At 36.3% G+C, this 27,120-nt stretch overlaps 1 protein-coding gene across 1 annotated transcript in view; it reads right to left on the reverse strand.

Annotated features, from left to right (window-relative positions):
- TMEM131 (transmembrane protein 131) overlaps positions 1–27,120 on the reverse strand; it is a 93,895-nt gene that overhangs the window by 37,017 nt on the left and 29,758 nt on the right. Inside the window, exons 3-11 of the mRNA XM_064711201.1 lie at positions 26,182–26,222; positions 19,663–19,731; positions 9,852–9,975; positions 8,838–8,954; positions 7,839–7,961; positions 7,108–7,188; positions 4,333–4,483; positions 4,140–4,196; positions 3,167–3,228 (exon numbers count right to left, since the gene is read on the reverse strand). Coding sequence (XP_064567271.1) covers positions 3,167–3,228; positions 4,140–4,196; positions 4,333–4,483; positions 7,108–7,188; positions 7,839–7,961; positions 8,838–8,954; positions 9,852–9,975; positions 19,663–19,731; positions 26,182–26,222 — 825 coding nt within the window. The remainder of the gene's footprint in view (positions 1–3,166; positions 3,229–4,139; positions 4,197–4,332; positions 4,484–7,107; positions 7,189–7,838; positions 7,962–8,837; positions 8,955–9,851; positions 9,976–19,662; positions 19,732–26,181; positions 26,223–27,120) is intronic.

Below are 27,120 nucleotides of genomic sequence, written 5' to 3' on the forward strand. Positions count from 1 at the left end.
GAAAAATTCCTAACAGCAACTTTTGTAGGGAAGAATAATTTTAAATAGACATACTTCAGTAACACATGGCTCTCCCACAGAATGACCCACTCAAGACTCCTGACCCTGCTCTGTGAAGACATATTCAATATTTAGCATAACTGCAGAAAATTAAGATCTTAAATGTGCTAAAGGACACAAAGAGGGGCTAAAACTTTCTGCTTTTGCAGGAGTTCTTGAGAAAGACTTTGAGGGTTTAAGGACACTTGGGCTACATGTATTCTAATAAACTGAAGAGTATGGGCTGGAAGACTGGCTCATGTTCATCTATAATGTTTACCAGTCAGAATGCTCCTAAGCCTAGTTTTGTCTTGCCCACCTAGCATAGACAAAAAAGCCCTGTGGCTACAGGTAGCAGATTAAGGCTGGTTCCATTAGTGTCAGAACCACCTCTGAACTGTTTTATTCTCTTTTACAGACACAACCATCAGAAATTTCTTGGCCTTGTGTTTAAACAGAGAAACACCTAACTAATTAAAGTTCACCTTCTCCATAAAGAATCATCCAGTACATGGAACAAACTACTGTATTCCTTGATAATTTTGAGATGCATACACCTAAATGTGAAAACACAACACAGAAGCAAACTACTTCTTGCAGATTGCTAAGAGAAATTAACCCCGATTCTTAAACTGGGACAGAACATAATACTTTCTTACACAAACACTTTAGTTTTCAAACTGATACAATTCAGCTTCACTAAGGCTGTCCTGAAGTTCCTGGCTCTCAGCCATCAAATATGATCAGGACCTCAAATTTTGAAGTATCCCTTTGCTTTCAGCAGTCAAACAGGCCTAAAGTGCCATAAGGAAACACCAAATTTACATTATAGAGAAGGGATAAAACAAGTGTTCAACAATCTACATTTACCAGATTTTTGACAGAATGGCTTAATTGTTGCAGCATGACTAGTTCATCCAGTCATGAAATAAACATTATTATCCTTATTAATGGAACAAACCCTACAAAATGAGGGAGATATTATAAGTAGTTTTAAAACTTGAATATTATTTGCTTGCTCTTATCATCCTCAACCAGTTTGCTGGACCACAGCATGACTAAGTGCTTGAAGGCAGAACAACCACAAGTCTGGCAACAGTACTAGCAGTCTCTCACACACTGATGACCTGAAGATATTTAGCTCCTCCAGCACCCAGCTTAAACATATGCTAAATATAGCCTTGGCCTTTTCTTCTGACATTAAAATGAAATTTGTCACACAGTCTGTCTCACTACTTTTAAACTAGCTCTAAAGGGTCAGAAATGTATTTGTCAAGCTTTCCTAGAAGTAAGTAATTCACCAAGTCCCTTCTTGGTGAAATTCTTTACTCTTGCTTTCCACTTTGAAATTCATTGATTGGCACAGCAACAGAAATTCACCAAGTGTTTCAAAAGCTAGAAAGTTTACAAACTTCCCAACAAAGCTGTCTTAATGAAAAGAACAATTGACCTGTGATTGTCAGTTGATGTGTTTTTCAGTGTGCCATGTGATACACTGAAAAACACATCATGTCTCTGGACCTCTGTAGTAGCTTTTTCCTTGCAAAAGTGAGTCCCAAAGGCTTTAAAAATACCAAATCAACTGCTTTGACACACAGTAAAAAAATTATTTCTCTGGAAAAGTTTTGTCATTCTATGTATAAAGGTTATCAAGTAATAGCCTTCCATTAGATTGGTATTTATGGTTTACAGCCCATAGTCCAAAGACATGAGCTTAAAAAAAAAAGATGGGCTTCGGTCTTTTTTTAAGTGGAGGAGTATGAATTAGGCACTACACTACCAGGTAGGTATTAGAAATGATACTGATGGTCTGAAAATGTGGTTATTTGCATTGTACACAGCAAGCATATTACACACTTTAAAAAAATAATAAAAAAAGCCAACCAACAAGTAAACTGTCAAATCTAAAACAAACTTGCAAATACAGCTGGAAAAACAATTTATTGAATTTACCAACCCTCTCAATGCAAAAATCATATACCTATACAGGTATTTTTGGTTTTTAAAACTCCCTATGGAAGTTGTGCCATAGCTTACAAAGCCATGATTCTTATAAGATCACCTGACCTCACTGTTGTAATAAGCATCAGGACCTCAATGAAAAAGAATCTTTTTGCAGTATACTGTAAGAGTCTCTTGTCTTGAAAATTATTAGTGAATAACACCTTAGCAAGCACTGCAATGGTCTATTGTCACTGTGAAAACTTCCAAGTTCACAAATCCTAAGATTTTGCTAGATCTCTACTATTAAAACACTCTTCCTCATAGTTGCAGCTTCAAGCTTTATAAACACAGAGATGCTCTCCAAAATCTCAGTAAGGAACCTTTGCCAATCCTTCAGTCATTCTTTTGGCTCCTCTGGTTCCTTTTCAACACTTCAACACTTTTTGAAATGCACTGGGACAAGGTATAGCTAGCTACACAACTAAATCTGGAAAGGAAGGAAGACAGGAAGGGAAGAAGGAGGAAGTGAGAAAAATAGTGGGCAATGAGAAAAATCACACAGGAAGAAGGTATGAATGAACAAAGGCGGACTACCAGACTAGTGCTGAATTTCTGAAGTAAAAACAGAAAGTAGAAAATTCACATTTCTACAATTCTGAAGCTGGCTGCACTTCACTTTCAGCTCCAGTGGTCTTACTGTACAGGGCCCTAGAGTCTTTGGGTTCTTTTGTTATTTCAAGCAACAAAGCAGATAAGCTCAAGACAAAAAGGGTAATTTTACAGGCAGCTCCTGGAAGCCACTCTTGGCTTATCTTAAAAAATTATGTTGGAGAACCACTTTATATACTGATGTGTAAATGTGATGAGGACAAAGAATCTTATAGAGACTGTATTAATCTCACCCACTGAACATGAATTACTGTTCTCAAGTGTAAGTTTCCAAAGGTTCAGATATAGCAGGTACAGCCTAAAACTGCTGTTCAGAGTGTTCAAAGGAGACTATGACACAAATTAATTTTAACATGCATAAAAATTATCTGCTCTGCTATTAAGTAACATTTTCAGTCACACATCACCTAGCTTCTAATTCTGACCACTACATGGTAAACCTGTGAATCATCAATTTTCATGAGAAAAAGTAAATCCATGTAGAAAGTTTGAAATTGAAAGAAATCAAACTTACTGTAATTGGCACATCTTTTGTTCCTGAATTTAATAAATGCAGATTTAAAATTTTTGGCAGATCTGTTAAAGAACAAAAAACACACCTGTCTATTAGGCTATTTTAACATGTGAATCTTACATAAAGTCATTTACACTAGCTGATTTCTTATATACCTCTATTGTTCAGTGTTAAAAAGTTATACTAACACGACAGAATAGCCAGTCAAAATGGCTAGTCCCAACAAAATTGCCTTTTTGTGCATCAGTAGGCATTACATACTTCAGCTTACCACTCATATTTCTAATACATTAAGAAGTGAACAGGCTAAAAATACTATAATCAATGACTTTTTCAGATACACCATGTTCAGAAGAAATTACTCTTACTTGAAAATCTTTACGTGTTTCAGAAGTAGCATGGAAAAGTTCTTCAGAAGCTATCTTTTTTTAATTGAACAGAAGATAAATACTGCCTTTTGCCAGCAATAAATCCCTCTTACAGTTTCAAAAAATATCTCTAGTTTTACTACTTTCTGATCACTAGTATTTTTACTGCTTTTTTAACACTAAACATTAATGTTAAATGTTAAGCCCAAATATGTTAGAGGCAATTAAAAAAAGATCCTATCATAAAACATTTGATTAAGTTTGCCCACCTTCACTTCTCCCCTGTCTGACAATTATTAAGACTTAGAAGTGAAGCAATTTTCACAAGTTCACAAACCAATTGAACTGAAATGCTTTTCAGACTAACCCATGTGCAACTGTGTAACATTAACCTTACTATTGGACTTACAACCTGGTGTGCAACCACTGCTTGCTTGTACACACCCCAAGTACTCTTGCATCTGTGCACTATTGTGACCCACTGTTGTAATCTGTCTTTTTAAAAGCATCATTCCACAGGCAATCCTGACCAGGACAAAGGTACTGGGCTTTCCCCTCCCCACCCAATTCCTGATCAATACTTTGAGAACTGAAGACTGGTTTACCTTGTGTTCGTAGTGTACCAAAATCTAGCATTTCTGTTGATGAATAGATTCCTGGTGCTTAAAAGAAAAAATAAAATTACAATTTTCTTATTATACTAAGAGTTAATTAATTTGAATAATTGAAAAAAAAACCCCAACCAAAACACGAAACAAACCCAAAAATCAACCAAACCCCAACCACTCTTTCACTAACCTGTTGTAACTTCTACTTCAACAGGCAGAATAATAACTTCTGTGTTGTCTGAGGCATTTGTTTTTATTCTAATGAAGGCTGTATGATTATCTGCTTCTCTTGAAGAAAAGCTGGCTCTCATCACTCCTTTTGTTTCATAGGGAGGTATTTCCTGATAAATAACCAAAGCACATCTATGAGAGCGCAGTAATTACAAAAAAAAGCTGTCACACCAAATAATTACAATAGAAGCATTGAATATAATTGTGTTAAGAGAAAAAGCTACAATAGCAGGAAAAGATAGGCTTCATATAACTAAAATTCCCATTTAATTTATAAAGGATAGTTGTAATCATCTAATATGACACTGATTAAAACTAGGTGTATATACATGCAAGAGAACTTTCATGTCCCATTCGATTAAGTTAACAATTCTAGGATTTTAAGTTTTATGTATTCAAATTGTGGTAAAAAAGACAGTAGACTACATTAGCAGAATCTGGCAATAAACAAAAGATAGTCAGAAAAAATTTTGACAGTAATATTAAATATTGAATTTGCATACTGTTTTTTCTCCAAAGCGGACACAGGCCATACAGTTTCAGTGCTAAACACAAACTAAACCAGTGCACAACTCCATTCAGCTAGAAGCTTGTGGAGCTCCACGTTTATTAGTCACCATGTAATTTAGAAGAGAAAGCAAAAAACTAATTTCAGTTGCTGTACCATGCCTATTCTGCCAGTTTTAATCTGCATTCAGGGTTTGAAAGACATCTCTTTCTGTATTTTCTGAACACATCTGCAGCACAAGACTAACTTCAGCACTACAGCTGAAATACTAACATCATATTGTTTTCCTCATCACATAACAGAAGGTCTGAGGATTGGATTTTTTGTCGGTTGCTTGGTGTTTGTTTTTAAATAGAAGATGAAAACCTTGACTGGAAATTTTCTAAGGCACAATGACTGCAGATGTATATTTTGAAAGCTGTTGAATATCAAAGTAAGAAGATTTCAAGTTCTGTTTTCACAGACCCAACATAATGCAGCCATTCATTAATGTATCAAAGGATGTGATCTGACTCTTCCATATGTGTAACTAGAGATCCAAAGCTGGTCAGATCAAAAAATACTCCTGCATGTGCAGGCTGCTCCATCCAATCATTCAAACATTTGGCATCAGAACAATTTTATACAATTATGTATATCCATATGTCAATGTATCATCACCACATCTCAAGTAATTTCTGCAGCTTTGAAGCTTTTCTAACTGCAGTACTGCTCTTCACATAACCAATACCAATGATGTATCTGTATATTTCCTCCTACTGGTTTGATTTCTTAAAGCTGCCTTATTGTTTTGAAATACCAATGGTTATATGAAAATGCATACCAATGGGTATGAAAATGGATGGATAGAGGAAACAAGAGGATTAGTCCTTGCCAGACACTGGAAGCTTTCACATGTGAGTCATCATTGCTTTAACTGGCAACCTGGCCAAGGGAAGCCAAAAAGCTTCATGCTCTGAAAAACATCCCCCCTGAGTTCTCCTGACAACCAGGAAGGGGCTGTCTTTAGAAGCAATGCAATTTGACCAAAGCAGTGTAAAAACATTAGAATAATCTTGTTTTAAAATCCATTTACATGTGAACATCTAACCCTCGGTATCTGTTTCCACTGCCTTTTTTAAAATGTTGTGATCTGTGTTAATACTTATTTCCTTGCAACTTTTGTACCTAAAACTAAAATACTGCCATTCTAATGGACTTTCTCCAGAAAACAGAAGAATTAAGAATTGTGATTGTCCTTTGTAACTCACTTGGAAATACTCTCCTAAAACAAATATAACTGTCACATTACTGCAATGATGCACTTGAACAAGAGACAAACTTAGGAGCCCAATGGTTCTGAGGTCTCTCCTAGACCAGAAACCAGTCATCAAAAAATCAAGTAATTCTAACTGAAAAGGAAAATAGGTTTTGTATCTAGCTGGACAATACCAATGGTGTGACATACAGCATTCAGCCAAGAACTGTACCTTCAGGATGCTTCTAAATTTTATTTCACTTAAAGATATCAGTATGTGTTACTTCAAACCAGATTTAATGAGCCACACCACAAGTCCATCCAATCCACTATCTTGTCTACAGCAGCAGACATGATGTAAGTAGGGAGTAGCTGCAGGGTATGCATGTAGGAGTATTTCCCAGAACAGTTTCCAGCCACTCTCAACACATGATCTAGGGATTTACTTCAGCTACATACACTGCTGTTTTATTTAGTAGTCCATAATAGATTTTTCTTCCCTAAGTTTGTTTAGCTTCATTTTTGACCCTTGTGTGCATTCATAGTAATTTGCAGGAAGGACTGTCTAAGTTAAAAAATCCCAGCGCCACCAAAAAAGCCAAGACAAATTAAAAAAAAAACCTAACCAGCAAACCAAACAGAAAAAGATGTCTATTATCTTACTGTGGGTTAGATCCAGCTCACAGGTCTCCAGGACAGAAAGCTCAGGTAGGTGTAATTCATTCTAATGGGAATCATTTTATTCTTCACATTTCAAAACAGCACAGCTCAATGAATATGGCTTATCTTAATTAAACCTTTCATTCAACTCCTACTACCATAATATTAACAGACCCTGCTACTGTTTCCATTTTTATGGGGTATTTTAAATGATTATATGACAAGACACAACATTAGTAAAAAAAAAAACAAAACCCAAAGCCTAAGCTCATATCAAAATAAAACCTCCCAAACAAATACAATGAGTGTTGCAAGACATGACTACTCACCCACAGCTTTCTTGTACCTCCCTGCTGACCTGTTGGAAGCTCTAAATGGAGATCACCTCCACTGGAATACATTTCTACCACCTGAGGTGGACAACAGGAAAATGTCAGCACTCAACCTTAAAGGGATCCTGTTTACTTATCAGGTATTATCATGGGCAATGGCATAGGTTAGTGACTACTTGATCACTGGAATACCTTACAAATTCACTTTAATGCTGATGTAGCCACTTGCTAGTGATACACTTTATTTCATTTTACTGTTTGTGAATCACTTAACTGAATCAGAATTTGGTTAGGTAGAGACATCAATCCTGCTCAAACATCAGAATAGTTTCCAAGATTACATACTGGGGTATACTGAAACAACACCGTATGCTGTGCAAACCAGACAGAATAAAGCTAAGAGGCATCACTGGATTAAAAGATTTGTTGCTTCAGTATTTCTCCTAATTACTAGTGAAGTTTAAATCTTTATTTTTCAGTAATAACAAGCCTTTTAAAAACTGAAATTTCTCTGGAAAATCTCAATTTAGGAAATTAAGAGATCTGCAACTATAATCTAAAATGTCTAGAACTGATTTGCATTTGAGCAGAAAAAAAATCTTGTAATATGAAACACATGACCTCGAATAGCTCTAAAGTTCAAACAGAATTTTAAGTAGTACCAAAATAAACAAAATTTCAGTTTAATACCATAAACAAGCATTTAATGATTTTTCTCTTATGCTCACCTGCAAAGGTTCACTGTGAGGGTTATGGATATTTATTATAGGAGAGAAACTGCTATTTACAGGAACTCGTGCCCCAATAAATGGGCGCAATCGATAGGGGTTCGGAACTCCAATGCCAAACACCTGGTTCAGAAAAAGAAACACGAACTTAAATAGCTGTATGTAATTGTTACAGAGCCTAACATGCCCACCCATTTCAGCAATTCACCATAAAGTCTTTTTGATTATAGAATACTTATCATTAATTCTTAAAAACCAGTATCATACTAAAGCTCTGAAATAAAGAAACTGGTTTAGTTTGCAGCTAAAGGCTATTCCTCATTTCTACTAATTACTGCTATATACACATTCACTGAAAAACAGACAATCAAAAAGCCATCTTTTTTTCTGACCCTCTAGAATAGAGTGCCATAGATAGATACCAGCTAAAGGCTAAAGAAATAGGAAATGTGCCTTTAATCATATCATTATGAAACTATCTATACTGGGAAGCATTTTTGTTGGTTTTGCTTGCAAAACATTGTCGTGGTAAGAGTTATAGTCTTTCAACAAGAGGATTTCTCTCATTTTTCACTTATTGGTCTCTCTCACCTGTCTGAATTATCTTTCTGAAACTCCAGTGAGTAATTTTTTACCAGCTTAATGAATAATATTGTCTTGCCACCAGATCAGATAAGTAAAGGGCTAAAAGATGAGCTAGATCCCTACAATGAGCCACTAAAATAACACATGCAATAAAGGTATTGGGAGGATTTTAAATCCTATGTAATTTCATTGATCTGGCTTACAGTACTGCCCTACTGATCCTTACAATGGTGTATCTGCATTACAACAAACAACAGGGATGGAAACTTCTTCAACTGGGTTGATGGAAAAAAATCCCTCAAAACCAACAACCCACTACTATCCAAGTATCCTTGGATGGTTATGCATCCCATAATAGACACTGCTTTGCCTGATTCACACTTCACTTTTCTGAAAAACGTGTAATTCTCTTACCTGATAAGTAAATACCCCATGATTAGAAGTGTTAATAAATAAAGTGTTCTCTACATTTCCCACTACTCTTGCGAGGAAGACTACATCAAAGGACGTATTTCCTCCTGGAAGAATTTTCTGGAAAAAACAAAAGCAAGCAAGCAGAGGGATAAGCAAAACTGTTTACTGAATAAATTGCATCATGCAGATGAACAATAGTTTTTGTGATGCAGAAATCCTAATGTATCCTTTGTGGAATACTGACATTAGAAAGTCAACAGCAGATTTGGAAAGAAAAAAGTAGAACTTCCAAATAAATGGAATGCATAAACTACTAAAAATAGCAATAATTTCGAACTATTATCTATTGTAGGATCACATTTAATTGAATTTTTGTACTGAATTCTGAATTTAGAGTTCAGCTTATCACAAAAATATTTTACACTGACAGTTCAAAGGTCACTGGAGAAATGCAACTGCTACAAGACTTCCATAAATGCAACAGGTTGCTTATCACAGACAGGTTCTCTGAATTCTTTCACATTTACATGGCTCTTGCTAAGCCACAGCCCCTGCAAACAAAACTGAAACTAGAGGACTCTATCTGACAGCAGTGTGGTTAGCAGTTAACCCTGCTGACAACACGCTTTTGAACGTGCAAGTTCCTGTATCACAATTACTTACAGCTCTAAGTACACTGGAGTAACTACTGCACACTAACACTACTTCACATGACTCAGAATATTCAGAAAATTTATAGGAAGAGTCTGTTTCTGTAAGTGCTCTGAGGAAATGTACTCACTTCAGCAACAAAGGAGATCTGCTGTTAAACCATCAATTATATATTTCCAACATAGTCAGGACTCCTTGTGTTTCTGTGCTCAGTTCAAATTTGCTCTAATATGAGATGAAGAACTGCAGTATTTAATACTTCTAGATATGTAATTATTGCAGTAAGTCACTCTTTTAGAGAAGTTTCCATTCAGATTTGAGAGAAAGAAGAAAAGCCAATTTTGAGAAAGTAAAAAAACTTACCCTATTTTGGAAAAATGATGCATGAAAATGTGATGTTGTAGCAGATATTGATACTAATGTAATTGTTTCTTCTGAGCTAGGGTTATGTAGGTAAACTTTTTCCATTTTTGGCATTCCAACTGGCCTGTCAAAAAAAGAGAGAGAAAATATTTACAAAGTGTCAGAAATCTAGACAATAAAGAATTGGACTTTTTTTGCATTGCACGAGATAGGAGAATAAAAGTGATGAGCACTGACAACAGAGCTTTGCATTTAATGCTTTTCTCAAGTAACATATGTATATTGGACCTGTAAGAATTACTTAGTTAACATACTTTCCATTATTTTCTTGCTTACTTTTCCTGAAGGTTAACCTAATGTTGTATCATGCTCATGAAATTCTATTGTCAGATTTTTACTTCAAAATGAAAAGAAGCAGAGTTTTCTATTCCTATGCTAGAACTTCTAAATAACTATCTTCAGACAGGGTGCACACAGCAACTGAAAATAAACAGAACACACATTAGCCAAAAGTCTAAATGCAAATTTTTTTTGATGATAAATCTATCTATAAGTTGTCTTACCCAGAACTTTTCTGGTACTATATTTTATAATACATTCTACAGAATTAAGTATGCAGACACGTACAGCAACCACTATTTTATTTCTATATTTATTTGAATCAATACCTTAAGTAAAAAAAAAAAAAAAAGGCTTAAGAAAAATTCTAGAATTTAGGAACCCTGAAAGATCGAAGTCCACAGTCAATCACCAAGTTTTCAGTAACAAGACATGCTAACAAATTCATTTGACACAAGCTTTTGGCTAGTTTCATTTTGCTTACAACAGCTGAGGTGACAACAGATGCTCCTGTTTCAGCAATTATTTTTCAGACTTTACTGTCTCTTCAGAATTTTTTTCATGCCTTTTAACCCATACACCTTAAGTATCAGCACCAAAGCATTAACAAAGCATGCAGTTTACAGATTAAAAACTGCTGCATTTTGAATTCTGGAATCCAAAACAGCTAACTCTTAACTTTCAGGCTACATGCAGTCCATGTAGCACTCTCTCCCATGTCACTTGCTCCAAACACTGCAAGGACACCCAAACTACTGATAAGAATTACTACCTGTAGTAGCTGCAGTGATGATGACCAGAAACAGGCAGCTGTTCAGCCATCCTCAATTAATCTTAACAGACCAAATTAATATGTGCTACTGCAGTTTTTCAGCTTAGAGTGGGGTGTGGAATATATCTCAACAGATAAAGCAATGTAACTTTATTGTAAATTAAAGGCTCTATTGAATGGAGAATTTAGTGACAATAAACACACTATGCCACAATTTATGAAGTGATTGTGGTTACAGAATCTCCTACGCATGAAGCATATGCTAAAGACTATGTTATTAATTGAAAGACATAATTACTAACCATCAATAAACGACATCATCACTAACAAAAATATATCTACAGTCTGCCACTCTAAAACTCTTTGCTTGCTGAGTTCACCTAATTTCATATCTCTGTCAGCAAACCCTTCTTTCACTGTCAAAAAATCACATTTTGACTTTTCTAACTTTACCAGTGACAGAGACCACAATTCCTCTCACCTTTCAAAACCTGTTCAAAACCAAATGTCCAGGTTAAGCCCTAACAGAAAATACTTTCATCTCTTGCTAGCATACATGGGGACATCAGAAAAGGAAATAGTTTATCAGCTCTGACCTTTTGCATTAACTACTGTAACTGCTATACTGTTGATCAATGGAATTAAACAGTAAACCTATGCACCTGTTTTTTTGCTAGGAAAAAGCTTCCCAGATCAGAGGAATGCAAATGAAAGCCAGCCCTCCAAATTCCCTCATCTCTACCTTCACTTCCACCAAAAATCCCACCATAAAAACAAAGATTCAAATCCACAACCAAGAAAAGTGTCTGCTGATAGGGAGTTACCCAGCACTCCCTGAATTACAAACACACTGCTTCAAATCACTGACATCACTACAGATAGCCTTGAGTATTTTATCTGTTGGGTAACTAAGAAAAGCAGAAGCTTCTATACCAGTCAACATTTTTGCAGCAAATTCCTTGTTTAAACAAAGTGGTCAAGCCTTAAAGCACTACCCAGATTCTACCAACAGCAAAATTTTTTAAAAATACAGAAGAAATAAAACAGTCAATCTCCTCCAACACTGAAGAAAGCTCTTCTAGCCTGAAGATCAGCTGTCTGTTCTGTAGTTCTCACCACAATTTTTCACTCTCCTTAGTGGAAGACATGCTCCCAGCGCCTTAGTGCAACTCCTTTGCTTGCCACCGTGCACTTTTTGGGTACTCCTCCCCACAACACGTTTAGCAGCTCGTCAAGAAGGGGAAATAATCTTCCTACTCTGTAACAAAGCACTCACTCTTCATATGAGGACTTGACACCAAAAACTAGACTCAAATGAACAGTTCCTTCCAATCACAACAGCAAGAAGAAAGAGATGAGTAGATTTTAATCAGTATATTACATATGAGTAAATGATACGACTAGTGTATCATCTGTGGTCTCTAAAGAGAAACAGCTATGTACTGAAAACTGAACATCAGAGTTGCTTCAGTGACACTTATGATGCATACTTAAGTGTGTGAAACATCACAAAGCCAAGAAAATTATCTTGAATGAAGTCTCAACAGCAAACCACCAGTCTGCTTATGTCAGAAAGGCAGTTTGCAAATAAAACTCGTTAGCCAGGAAATCGTTCAAATATTAACAATCTTTAAGACCTTCATGTTTTTCCAGTAGTGAAAAGAAGGGACTATACATCTGTTTGAGAGGCTCAAATCTATAAAAACAAACTGGTTGGGGAACAGCCATGACCACCACCATAGCTCACTAATTTCATATTCCAAACTCAACTACCACAGTATAATTATAGGCAATAAAGGCAGAAGGCACTAAAAAGGAATTCTGATGTTGGGACTTTGTTTTACTTTACACTTTTGCTGATAATTCCAATTTTGAAACAGTGAGTCTGGTATTACATTTGGCTGAGATACAGCTTTCCTTATATTCTTTAAGTGTGATGTTACACAAATATAAATAAATAGGACCTCATAAACCTCACCTGTTTTTTCTGCAATTAGACATGGTAAGATCCAGGTAGGGCAATGCGCACCAGACACCTCTAATGAGCCTGCATACCAAGCAATAATCTCATAAGGGATGTTCTCCAAGCTGCAGATTATCAAACCACAATGATCAGCACAAGTGTGGTTGTAGCTGATGCCAAATTTTAGAGCAGAATTTCCCAGAGCAGTCACAGCTAGCACTTTTCATTGTGAGAAGCCGGTATAGACACAGACCTTCAGGCAAACATGAACTATCAAAGCATGTAAGATTTTGCTCCTGATTCTTTGTCCCTGCATAAAAAGGTTAATCTACACTGATAAAAAAAAAACCTGATACCATAACCTCGACGAGAAGATTCTAATTAACAAGGGTGAGGCACCTGGTCAAATGGGTAAAGAAGCCTGTGTTAATGTTTTTACTGCTGCAACTCAACTCTTTTCAAAGTCTCAGTTAGTACCTGCAGTGTACTGTAATGGAATGTCCTTGTAATGGAATTCACTGCTCTTCCAGTGATCAAAGGGTAGGTTATTTTAACAATGGAAATAAGCTCTTGCAAATTTTGGGGAGCTGAGTCCTTGAGTTACTGGCCCAAAACTGACTGGCAAAAATATGTAGCTACTCATTGTGAAGCAAATACAAATTTTATAAATGCCCTTTTGAAAGAGCAATTATTTTTTTTCTTACTGCACATAGCTTAAGCTCACTTGATTTATGAAAACTGATACAGATCTATTACTTAAAAGAAAAATATATGAATGCAGCAGATATATTCTTCCTCTTCCATCCCTTACTCTTTCTAATGAGACTGGAGAGAGAGATGAAGTCAATCAAAAGCTTCCTAGATACATTTTTAAATGCTGAGAATATAGGTAAATATACTCAACAGTCAATTCTGGTAAATTCCTCATACACTTGAGAATTTGACATGTTTTCCTCCATGTATTTTTTTTCATTTAGCATATTTTGCAAGTGCAGAGGCAATTGTAAAACTTGTTGTCACACAACATATCAGAAGTGTCACAAGAGTTAAATCAGTATCCTGTCACACAGTATCCTATCAGACAGGGGTGAATAACAGATGCCTAGAAGGCAGAAGAGTAATGTGGAAAGCATACAAAGTCATGTGCCCTGGACACTCTCCTGGGCTCTGGAACTTCCTGAAGCAGTGAAGATGGTTCTCCAGCCAGAAGATCAGACTGAGCAAGCTCCAACAATAAGAACTTGGCTGTTGACTTTGTAATGTATCCAACTACTTTTAATTAAAAGAAACAAATGAGCTGGTCTTACAAGGTTACCTCCAGAGACTGAAAGAGAATGCCTTTTGTGCCTCACTCTGAAGAAAATGCTGGTTTCCTTACAGAAAGGAAGCCTGCATCACGTACAAAACCAGAGAAATAGTGAGTACAGCATTCTTCCTGCTTCACACAAAACCGGTTGAGTGACACAGGCAAGTGGCTTCTTTACCTGAAGTTAAGAGTAGCCAAAGCACATACATTTGCACTCTCAAACATGTCTCCAACTTCAGAAAAGCAGAAGAAAACAGAAGGGGTTTGGTTTTGTATACCTACTAACCTATACATTGGTTGTTTCTTAGTTTCCAGATTTCACTGACTTTTAACAGAGAAAGTTCTTTGACATAAGACTTGACAAGAAGTTGGTGTCAATGTAACATACTAAATAGAGCAAGTGCTCCATTTTAAGTTAGGAATCTAATGTAGATTCCATGCAACAAAATCACGCCTTTTCCAAACAGTTATCAAAACCACATATACAAGTAGTAGAGTTTATCCAACCATGTCACCAAGTGTGATTGGAATGAATCTAGGAGTGTAATGAACTTTCAGCAGCATTGTGCAGTCTAGCATGATATGTGAACAAAACCTGAGGCAGATCTGGATGAAATGTCAATTTACTGTCAACAATTTCTCACATTCAGCAAATTCCAAGGGAAATGAAGTTTCCTTTAGCAACATTTCTTTGGAATTTCAACAATCTCAAACTCACACATTACAAGTGTAATCAAATGTACTGTGTAAACATTTGGATGTACATTGTAGGCAACTTACTTAAAATGTAGGAAAAATAGTCATCTGAATAAATTCTCTACTTGCTAAAATTCTTCACTATTTTTTATACAAGGGATTAGAGTTCATGAAGAAAACAGACCATTTTGCTAAACATATATCAATCCTATGATACTTCAAGTAACTCCCATGGCTTTAAGGATGTAAATATCTATTGTATATCTAGCAGATGCAAACATTTCATCTATAGTCCAGGAAAATTTCCAATAGCTAAATTGTTAACAATATAATTTCTCCATTCCCATGCTAGTCCTCCCCTAATTTTTACACCAATCAAGCCTTACAAGGATATAAATCCGTTTACACTGCAGTACAGCATTCATAATACGCCTTCACTTTCTAAATGCCCCCTTTTAATTTGTCTCCTTGTTCTTAGTTCACGTAATTAGAAGAATAACTGTAGGCAGTGCAGTCTAGATTCAAAAGGAAGTATATTAAGATAGGTTTAAGACAGGCTATATTGTCCAGATTTTTACCCATTCTGACACTATCCTGTCCTTAAAGTAAAGCATGTCCCTTATGTTTCTTAGAGAAACATAAGGTCTCCACACCTGCAAGGTCTCAGTATTTGAACATTGCCAAGCAATTGCTTTCAAGCCCAGCTTAAGCCTTCACAGAATATCCTGCCAAATACCTGAGTTCACGAACAAGAAATACGAAAACATTACAAAAATCCCCTAACCAAAATACTTCAAAGGAAATTCAGAATGAGATAATCATATAAAACTCAAATAAAGAACTTCGGAATAATGCCTTAGCAATGAGAAAATTTTGTCTGAGAATGGGTCCTCGCTCAAATTGAGTGAAGCAAGAACCTCCATTCACCACAGAAGAATATGTTAATCAAGGATTAAAATATTACTGTAACCAGAAGTATAATTTCATACATTACCAATCATTTCTATGAAACAGGGGCAGGATATCAACTTCTTCTAAAGTATCTCCAGATTTAAAAAAAAAATTGATAAGATCTAGCTTGCATTGTGGTAGAATTCTAAAATACTCAATACACAAGTGCTCCAATATCATAAGGTACCTCTATAAAAAAAATTAGTTAAAGAACTTAAACTTCACTTATGATACTGTCAGAGCTGAATTAACAAAGATGAAGGCAATGTATTGAGATCTGTGAAGATCCACATACTCCCACAAATGGGTGCAAGAACTGAATGGAAACTGCCCTGTAAAAGTATTCTTGAGCCTTCATCCCAGGTGGCAATCTGTAAGATCTCTAATGTGAAGACCTGTTTTAAACAGAGAATGTCATATAGATAATGACTGTTCTGTCAAAATAACTTCTGAGCAAGCAACTCCCAAAGCTACAGAGAACAACATGATGATTACTGTTTGTAGAACACCTCAGTTATTCCCCATTTAACAACAGGGGAGAGTAACAGTTTAAAAGAGAATACAAGGAACAGAATGCTGGTAAAAAAAGCCAGCTAGTTGTGGAGCTGCCTTTAGGTGTAAGGTTTTTTTCTTGTTTTCTTTAAAGCTCTAAATCTCCGATACTGAAAATGTTGCAGAATTTGTTCCAGAAAAATATTGGTGTTACTTCAGAAACACAAGAAAGAGGCTTACACATTAAATACCCAAATGCGTATTCCACACTTAGATCAAGTAGTCCCCTGGCACAGTGATATGGGAGAACCTGCCTCAGTTCTATCCCATTCCCAGAGGCTTAATGTATACAGAGAACATTTGGGATCTCTTCAAGTGAGCTAAAGATTTGCATATCCTAACATACATGCATTTCTTTAGATAAATGTGATAAATGTGAGATTACCTGGACTACCTTCAAAGTGATAGAATATGGTTTGCTTTATATTAAAACAGCATTAAAAAAACTCCACCTGTTATAAAACAGAAGTAGAAGGCCATTATTGTAATCTCATCTCCAGGTGGAATACAGGAAGTGTGTCTCCAACACATATTTATCATCTTAATGCTGGTTTTTCTGAGATCATAAGATAAAGTAACTTTTATTAACTATTCTTCCTTCTTAAGTTGACGTGTTTTTGAAACAACTGATTAAACCCACACACTTGTAGCACACCAAAAATGTCACAGGAAGAATGGTTTGACTTACAACTGAAAATAAATATTAGATCTTTCTTTAGCCTGGGTATGATACATGTTGACAGCTCAGCATAAACATGAACTTGGAACAAGTTTGCTCTACTATATGCTGCATGCTACCTATTAACAAAACACCCCTTGGGTATAGTACTTATTCAGAAAGTAAACACACATTTTATGCCTTTTCTAAAATGCATTAATAACAAAGACAGAAAAACCAGAATTTGAATGTGAAAACCCTGTCTGATTTAAAAGGCAAAAACTCAAAAGCTTAAATCTGCATTATTTGACTTCAAGGTGCTTGGCACCTACAGCTTGTTCCCACCATAAGGCTGAGTTACTCAGCATTTCTCAGAGTTGGTTCACAGATTTTAAACTAAACTTTGGGGCTCCACATCTAAACTTTTTTGAAAATTGCTTTTGGCAACTCCCTTAAGTTTTAATAAATCACAAGAGGACTGGTGCCTGAGACTATAACCTAAATGACAAAAGATTAATTAATGATATAACAAAAAATGAGCTACCAAAAAAAAGCCACCCAAACCAATGAAGGAACACGCAATGAATAAAGATCTAACACACAGGTTCCTTATTTTACCTGACAGAAGGCAGCAATCCCTCAGTGCAGTTGGCATGTATCATACAGAGCCATTCCCAAGTAAGATATTTGTGCTGCTTTTAACACTGTATTAGATTGATACTATTTCTTTAGTACCTTTAGCTTTGACCAGAACAGCTTATGTAAAAGGCCAAAATATGATGTAGAAGGACTTAGAGTATTTATGGTACTGTCTTGGATCTACTTGTAGTAAGGGAGAAAAAATCATCTTTGGAAGTCCACACAACAAAAAAGCACATGTAGCTTTCTTCAAAGCCTAAGCATGCAAATGCTAGATAACCTTTAAGATATCTCAGAGAACATCAAATTTATTCATAGAAAAAGGGGTAAAAAATACATTCCCAAAACCAAAGTCTAGAATTACTATGAACTGAAAATTTCTACAGTTTTTAAAACAAACTAATCTAAACTCAAATCAATTGGTGAGTTTACAATAGCTGTAACAAAAAGCACACTGCTCTGTAAGTTTGAATTCATACTGCACTCACTAAAATAATTTATTAAATATAGCCTTCTTTTCTTGTAGCAGAGAAGCAGTAGAGTAGGGCTTACCATGAGATATTTTGCTATTCAGTTCAGAAACTGAGTATTCTCCTACCTAGGACTGGTTACTGACATCAGGAAGAAAAACAACAAAATCACACATCAAAAGCTAAAAGAAATTTTGAAGGAAAATGAGAGGGCAGAGCAACTTACTCTGTCTTTAATCAGAAGTAAAGCCACAATTTTGTTAAACTGAGTACAAGTAAGTTCTGTAAAATGAGGCATTTTCATACAGCTTTGTTATTTAGTGACATTTACACTGGGTTTTTTTTGTATAGAGGTGATTTCTGGAAAGCTACTCTGTGTAACCAGAACACAGTTATGGCTTCTCCTCTTTCAGACAGACACAGGTATGCACCATGTCAGTACACAGGAGCTTCCTTGCACAACTCCATAGTCACCACACTGCACAACAGTCTTTCCAAAAGAAAGAGGTACTACATTTTTATTAATAATCTGCGGCTTATCTGTAAATGAAACAACATTTCATCCAGCAGCAGCACACTGGCTGAGGATGGAGGAGGGAATGCTGTGCTAAGGCACACCTGGGCTGTTTTCATTCTTCCAGGCTGAACTGGTAACAAATGTTTGAAATGCCTTCACTACAGTCTGCATTGCTCTAAGTACCAATCATGCACAGAAGCTCCATGAACACCTACTCCAGAACCACTTTTGACTGTTGGGAAGAAAAGGGATTGAAGCTACCTATAACCAGTAACCAGTTCATGGTAAGTAAAGACTGAAGTAGTTCTCAGAACTAACAGGTACATCGGCGAAACATTTGGTTTCCTTCCTTCTTTTGTTTAATGGAAACAGCAACCAGTTGCAAGGTAGGGAGCACAGAGCTAAGTTCCTGGAGGCTATTTGCTCTGCTTGAGGCTGTATTTTCACAACTCAACATTACTGTTCTAATAATTGCAGATCCACAGCCAGTTTTTTTGCCACCAAAGCCATAGTAAAACTGATGTGCTAGAGCACATACTCCCTGACACAGGTTATATTCAAGCAGAAGGGTAATCTCACCTCAGAACATTACATTCGAGACTTAAAACTGTCCACTCTGCAGAGCAGCTGTACAAGTACCTAAATCATCAAAACCACAGCAGCTGACAAGTCACTTAATACTACATGGTAATGAGTACAGCAGCCCTCTGTAGGTCAATTACCCCTACAATCTAATAATGCAATCTATGTATACAACCTTTTCTACCAGCTATAGATGCTGTTCCTATTAATTTTCTGGGTTTTTGTTTGTTATTTGTTGTTTGCTTTTTGCAGTGGATGGAGGGTTTTTTGGGTTTGTTTGTTTGTTTTGGGGCTTTTTTGTTTGGTTGGTTTTTTATTCTGTTTTGATTTGCATAACCAAATAGATCAAAAGCCTTTTCAACTTACTGTTCATGGAAGTCCAGCATTGGTGGCTCAAACCGGAGAGGTCGGCAATTTCCCCGATACAGGGATACACTGCAAGAAAAATTGAAATGCTGTAAAAGATATTATTAAATGACATTTTTGCTCCCTTCCCATTTCAAATAGCCCTCTCTTTGCAAAATTCTAATAAAGCAATTAATTCAAAAGAAGAAACAAACAAAAACTTGTCCAGTCAAAATATCGCAATTTTACAACATGATTATGCTGTGTCTCCAAGAAAGATTATGTGAGAGTACACATCTTGAAAATGGACATAATTGAAGTGTAAACCTCTCCTTTATAAAATGATGGCTGAGTGAAACAACACGCTAAAAAGGTTTACATCATCTTTCATAGCAATGTCCAAACATTGCAATGAAAGATGTTTTGGATATTGTCCAATGTGTAACAATAATTTACATACACATCCTGAGTTTCTCCAGCTACTTCTACCCTAGTACATAAACAATCTTGAATGTACTTGAAGTTACTGAGGCCACATGTGAGAAAACACCCAATACGGTTCAAAACTTGCAATATCCACAAGACAACGTCTCTGCTCTGGAAATACTCCTTAGCTTTGCTTACACTGACCTTCCCCTGGATACTCTTTAGGAGAATTCTAGTAGATGAAGGCCAAAACTTAAACAGCACTAAAACAATCCAGCAGTGAAGTCAACATCATACCTGGAAGCATTCTCTACTACTGCTTATTTTATCAGTATAGTTATATAGAGCACAATAGTTAACCCATAACAAAAAGAAAAGTAAAATATACAAGGTAGTTTCATTGACCAAAACATTTTTTTATTATTCAGAATGATGTGACTGTGACCACAGTTAAGCATCTCTGTAACTGTAATTGAGCTGAGTAAAAACCCTATTCATACAAAATCAAAACAGAGACAACAAAATAAAAAAAAAAAAGGGGGAAGACTAAAGAATAATACGAAGATCAATGGCTCCTGAATGGCAAGACCAACAGCTTCTTTTTTTTTTTTTCAAATACTTTTTTTTTCTGTTATTAAAACAGCCTTATTGGTTTAGATCCTTGTTTTCTGACTTTGTATCAATCCTAGATATCCAAAGACAGAGCTGCAGCCACCTGTGCTGGGTAAGGAAAGCTACTTCACAAACCCAGTTCTACCCAGAACTACGCAGCTCTGCCCCAGCGTGGAGGAGCAGCCAGGAAATGGAGCACACACATGTGGCTTGTCTTATGAAAGCTGAGGCCTTGAGCAAAGATCAATCCAACTCCATCCAGTGCAATTCCAGGAAAGCTAATTATTGATCAAATTCCGATGTCTTGCCATACTTCAGAACCACTTCAACAAGGAAGCTATTTATAGGAGTAAAAGTTTAAGAATAGGCTAGGAAATCTTAATTGTATCTTTTAATCAAAATCAAATCAAAAGCATTTTAAATAAAATTACATTGTCTCAATGACTAACTTAGACTGAATCTTCACACTCCAAGTATAATACACAGCATGCCAATCAATTTCCAGCGCTCTATGTTTGGATGTCAAAGCATCCCCAATGCTACAGAGCCTAGTCACTAAAAACAGCTTTGTCCACATAAAAATAATAAAACACTACCAGGACAGGAGTGGGCTTAGTACATCCAGTCAGCCTTAGTATATACTTAAATATGTGTGTGTGTGCACATATGCCATGTGTTTGCAGATCACAGTACAACAGAAGTGAAAATACAAGAAGACATCAATAGGAAAAACTGTATTCAGGTCTACAAAAAAAATATAAAATTCTTGCTACTATTAAGTGTGACTGTGACACATTACAGTTGTCAAATAAGAGAGTGCTTGGGTACACCTTATCAGGCTAAAGTCAAATCTCAAACTGAAGCACAAATACTCAACAGAATGAGGTTTACAGAGACACTGGACGTAGGAGAATACAACTGGAAAACTATACTAGCAGTTAGGTTTCATAAGGATAAAACAAGTGACTAGTATGTCTTCAGAGTTTACAGTCTAATTTTAAAAATGATTTAGAGGACATTTCTAAATGGAAAAGGTCAAAAGGCTCCTGTACCTCCATTGTCAAGGTAATGTTAAACAGAAACCACTCATCTTAGAGTGATCTTAAAAATAATTCTGTCCATTTCTTCCAAAACTAAAACTTTGAAAGTTAGACAGCACCTCTTTTGAGTTGGTAATTATTGGCAGAATAACATATCAATTCCTTTTATGGAAAAATATTAAAAATATTTACAATAGTGATAATTAATATCGTTATTTCAAATGCATTGAAAACACTGTCAAGAGTAACTTGGCCTAACTTGAACAATCACTACATACTCAATTCTTCGCATACCCAAAAGGTTAGGCAACATTTTCTCAGGACACAGAGCTATATTATCCTGGAAAGCCAGTTGGCCAACACAGATTTTTAAAATTTGTTACATTTGGTTAAAGTTTGGTAAAGGCAGCAACATCATAATGAATGCCAACTATTATAATAAAAGTAAGAACTGTAATAAGATTCAAACAGGAGCAAGCAATATAGGGATCCACAAACTTTGCCTTCTGAAGGGCCCAACATGAGTCAACTTGCAGCAGACAAGGAAATGATGATAATGTCTCTGCCCTGCTGGGCACTTGCTCACCGAAGGCTGGATACACCCATGGGTAGGGCAACTTTACAGCATAATGACATGAAGTTAATTACTGTTGTATGCATGTAGAAATATGGCTCCCGGTCTTATATCACAATTTAAACATTTTTCCTTCCCTACGCCTTCAAGCTTTCTAACTTTTAAAGACAAGAAGAACAACATGAAAAAGAAAAGATGCATCTGGAAGAGAGGACTGCAGATATCTGCCAGCAGATGAAGAACTGGCCAGGAATCATATGGACCCATAATTTAAATGTTCTCAATATCTTTTTCCTTCGGCAAGAATTTTGATTTTAAAAATGAGACTTGAGAGTGAGCTACACATAGTCCCCAGCAGGATCATTATCCTCCCTGTTCCATCCATGCTGTGTCTGAGTGGATATTTACCTCACCTACTAACTAAGATACTGCTGCTACCCATATGCAACTCACTGAAGTGCATCTTCATGTCTCAATAGTATTTGTCACACATGCTATCATAAACATGGTCAAAATAGCAACGCCTGCAAACACTGTAGCTGATATGGGCCTCCATCTGTGCTGAGCCACAATATTCTTCTAGCTTAAGGACATTCTCCAGCACTTCCATAATGCTTTGCTGTTTATCAGAGTATTAGGCATTCAATTGGTAGATAATCAATGCACATCTTTGCATTTGGAGATGAAGAAAAAGCTTGCCACATATAGTATTTAAAGATTTCTGCAAAGTTGGGCAGCAACTGTGTCTCTGTATCCTCACTTTACCTTTCTAGCTGTTCTGGGATTTCTGTAGGAGTTGTGTGCTCTGTGGAATCTTATCTCAAACATCTTTAATTGCTTCTGCAGAAAATTCAAATCTAAGCATACTCCACATGTAATTTTTCCCACATTACTTCAGCAGTTGTTTAAAGGGTTTTATTTCCTCTCTTGTGCCATAAATTGCAAAGAAATAAAGACAGCAGAATTAAGCTGTGAAACAACTTAATTCTCATAATTTTATTTAGCAACAAGAACTCTTCGAAAGCTGCTACTTTATTTCCATTACCACAAAATCAAATAAAAGCATCTCTAAAAATAACTCTGCGGACCTTTAAAATGACAAATTGGCAAATGCTTCACAGTGGGTACTTTTTGTGCCAAAATCCTCGAAAGAGCCATTGCAGACTTCTTGAGCTAAAAATGTTCTGTAAGTAACCTGAGTGCATCCACAACTTGTTAATATTTAAAAATAAGGCTGCATATATCAGAAAAGATATTTCAATTTTTAAAACTAGATTTTTTTTAGAAATATGGGTATTAATCACAGGTTCAGTGAGAAAGTGAACTCCCACAAAACAATTGACCACTTCAGTATCTGGCAGAAGCTGCTGCTAAAAATGCAGATGAATAAAGAGATTAGCAAGAATTTTTTTTATAAACTACCCAGATAGTAGCTGGCTCAGAAATATCAATATTAACCATGTATCAGGAAAACACACTCGTAACAGACAAAGTTCAAAGCCAGCAATTCCCAAGGAGGAGTGTCTGGGGAAAGAACAGGGAGAAGCTTGAATAGATGCACTGTAACCTGACCATAGGCATGAACAAAACAAATTAAATTGCCAGCTCATTTCCCTCCTTCCACTTAATGCTAAAAAGTAGATCAGAGGACTGAATAAACTGCCTATATAGGGAAAAAATATTGGCAAGCTATACCAAGAAGAAGAAATAATCTCCAATAAGGACAAGGGAAGACAAGTCATCTAGAGAAGTTATGTATTGTTTCTAGCAACACCATTGAAAAAAACACCAAGAAAAAGACTTAAAGGAAAGATTCATGCAAAACCAGTAACAACAAATTTGAAAAAAACAAATTTGGTATTTGCTATGTAACATGGTATCAGAGACCTTGCAATGCAAACCTTCATCATTGTGACTGAACTTCAAATAGGCTAGCACACTTAAGTGGAACAGACTATTTATTTTCAGGTATCTAAACCAGTGTTTTAACAGAATAAAGTCTAGAACACTGAAGTTTTCCAATACAGAAAGCAATCTTCTTAACTGAGAAATTAAAATTAAAAAAATCCTGTCAGCAATCTAGTCCATGGCCTCAATCACAAGAATCACCAAATTCAGTCGTTTTCTGGGAAACAATACTGCACCAAATCTACGGATGCCAATATAGGCACTTTCTTTCTGCCACTGAGATTTCATGATTTAAACAAGATACTATTCCATTTAAAGAATCTCCATAAGTTATGGCTACATCCAAAACACAGAAATACACTAATCATTGTTCTCTTTTGTCCAAATTCATGTTCTCATACTTGCAATCAGACTGATATACTGCAGCACATAACCTGTTTGCATTCCTGTCCACAGCTGGAGATTTCACAGGTTTTTCAAAATGTGCAAAAAGAATGATCTTAAGCCCACAATTAAGCAACTATACACACAGTAAAATAGGAACTCATTAAAAATGGAAAATTCTTTTACTAGATTTCCTGAAAAGGAACAGAAAACAGGTTGTGGAAAAAACATTACTCTATTTACTGAAAATGCACTATGATAGTTTGCTGAATGCTACTTGACCAAGAAACAAGCTTGATTATTACTGTTCAATGCACTCATTCAACAAACAAGAATATCAGATGATTCTTCAGAGAACAATTAGGGATCAGGGCAGGAAGAGGCCACTTATTTTCCTTGTCGGGTATCATACATGGCAAACTCTTCAGTAATAAATTATGTCTTCAAGACAGGAGAGGACAACACAGGGTCATGGGTTGTCTAGTCTGGAGGAAAGGAGGCTCAGAGGTGACCTCACTGCTCTCTACAACCACCTGACAGGAGATTGTAGCCATGTAGGGGTCAGACTCCTCCTGGGCAACCAGAGACAGAACAGGAGGAAAGGGCCTCAAGCAGTGCCAGGGAGATTCAGGTTGGATATTCAGAAAAAAATCATCATGTGGTTAAGTACTGTAACAGCCTCCCTAGGGAAGTGGTGACATCACCATCACAAACTGAGTAGATGAACAACTCTGTGATATGGCTTAGTGGGCATGGTGGCACATGGCTGAAGATAGGAGTTGGCCATCTTGGAGGTCTCTTCCAACCTTTATGACTTTATGATGGCACAAAGGAATGCAGGGAAGAATCTATCAAATAACATCAAGTTTTTCTCCAAAGAGTACATCAAGAATTTTTGAAGTAGGCAAACTTTCTCCTCCATAAGAGAAACTACAGAAAAATTACTTTTATAAAAAATCTACAAGCGGACTTTCACTTTAATTACACAGAATTACTCTGGTAAAAATTACAAAGTGAATCAAAGAATTCTTCAGTTTTTAACTCCATATGTGAAGCTTCTTCCTCAAGAAGGGCCATAAAGATGATCAGAAGGACAAAGCACCTCTCCTACAAAGACAGTTGGGAGAGTTGGGGCTGCTCAGCCTGACGAAGAGAAGGCTCTGAGGTGACCTTAGAGCACCTTCCAGTACCCAAAACAGGCTATAAGAGGGGTGGAGTGGGACTTTTCACAAGGTCATTTAGTACTAAGATGAGAAAGAAAGGGCTTTAAACTGAAACAGGGAATGTTTACATGAGAAATTAGGAAGGAATTCTTTATTGATAGGATAGTGAGGGACACGAACCCAGCTCATGGCAGAGGGATGGAACCACCTTATCTTCAATGTCCCTGCCAATCCAAACCATCCTATGATTGATCTGTTCAATATTAAAAACTATCTCATTTTAGTTTCATTTCCTCTGCATGAGAAAAATCATTGGAAAAAAATGACATGGTTTGTATTTGATCTTTTTTACATTAAAACATTATTATTCTTATGAAAAGTACCACAAATCTTATTGTTAAAGTCCGTATTAAACTTTTAGAAAGATGCTTACCTTTTCTGTTGATATGAACTGAGGCCTAAAGTTGTCTCAGTCTGTAAAAAAAAAAAAAAAAAGTTTAGGAAGCCAACAGCATTATACCACCAGCAAGGAAAACACCTCAACTTAACAACCTGGCAACAGCAACAAGTGTGTAAATCAGGGCTTGAAAACAAAAAGGAGAAGCTCTGAACTGGAGCAGAAAATGTAAATTGGCTTTTTCCAATTAGAGAAATTAAGTTTGGCCTTGGACAGGAACTGTAGTAGTAATGCCCACAAACTACAAAACAAGCAGCAACTTAACAACCTAAAAGTGAGAGAAGAAAAAAGTCCAGGAAATTATAACACTGTATGGAGCAAAAGAAAAACCTAGCATAGATAGATGTATGAAACAATCTACAAGGAAAAGCATATAAAACAAAAAATAGCCCGCCAATTACCTCATTGATGTAATTTACCACCTAGAAAACAAAGAAGGCTATAATCCCCATTTAACTAGGAAACACCATCTCCTCCTTCTCTGCTAATGATCTTCTAGCCTCTATTATTCATACCCTTCCTTCCACTCTGCTGGACATTTCAGTTAATTACCTGCAAACAAGGAGGTTAGGTTGTCTAGGGACTCCCAATTAGTTTACTCTTGCCTAAGAAACACCAACTGGATTAGAAGCCTGTGTGCGCAGTGTCCTGATACCACTAATGTTAAAGCATACCAGACTTGGAAAACTTCTGTCTTCCCACAGGATTTGGAGATCAAACTGAGGATTTTAGTTGTCCTCTTAAAGACATTTCATGGCCAACCAGAATACTTATCTCCTGAGAGTGGGGGAAAAAAGCTCACAGGTCTGATGAAGTCCACAGTGCACCTTGACCAGTTCACCTCTAGTACAACGATGTCACTTGTTTGCAAGGGGAATGCAAACTTGTATCTCATTTCAGAACTAAAATCAACTC

The sequence above is a fragment of the Zonotrichia leucophrys genome, chromosome 1 (genome assembly GCF_028769735.1).
Source record: "Zonotrichia leucophrys gambelii isolate GWCS_2022_RI chromosome 1, RI_Zleu_2.0, whole genome shotgun sequence".
Lineage (NCBI taxonomy): Eukaryota > Metazoa > Chordata > Aves > Passeriformes > Passerellidae > Zonotrichia > Zonotrichia leucophrys.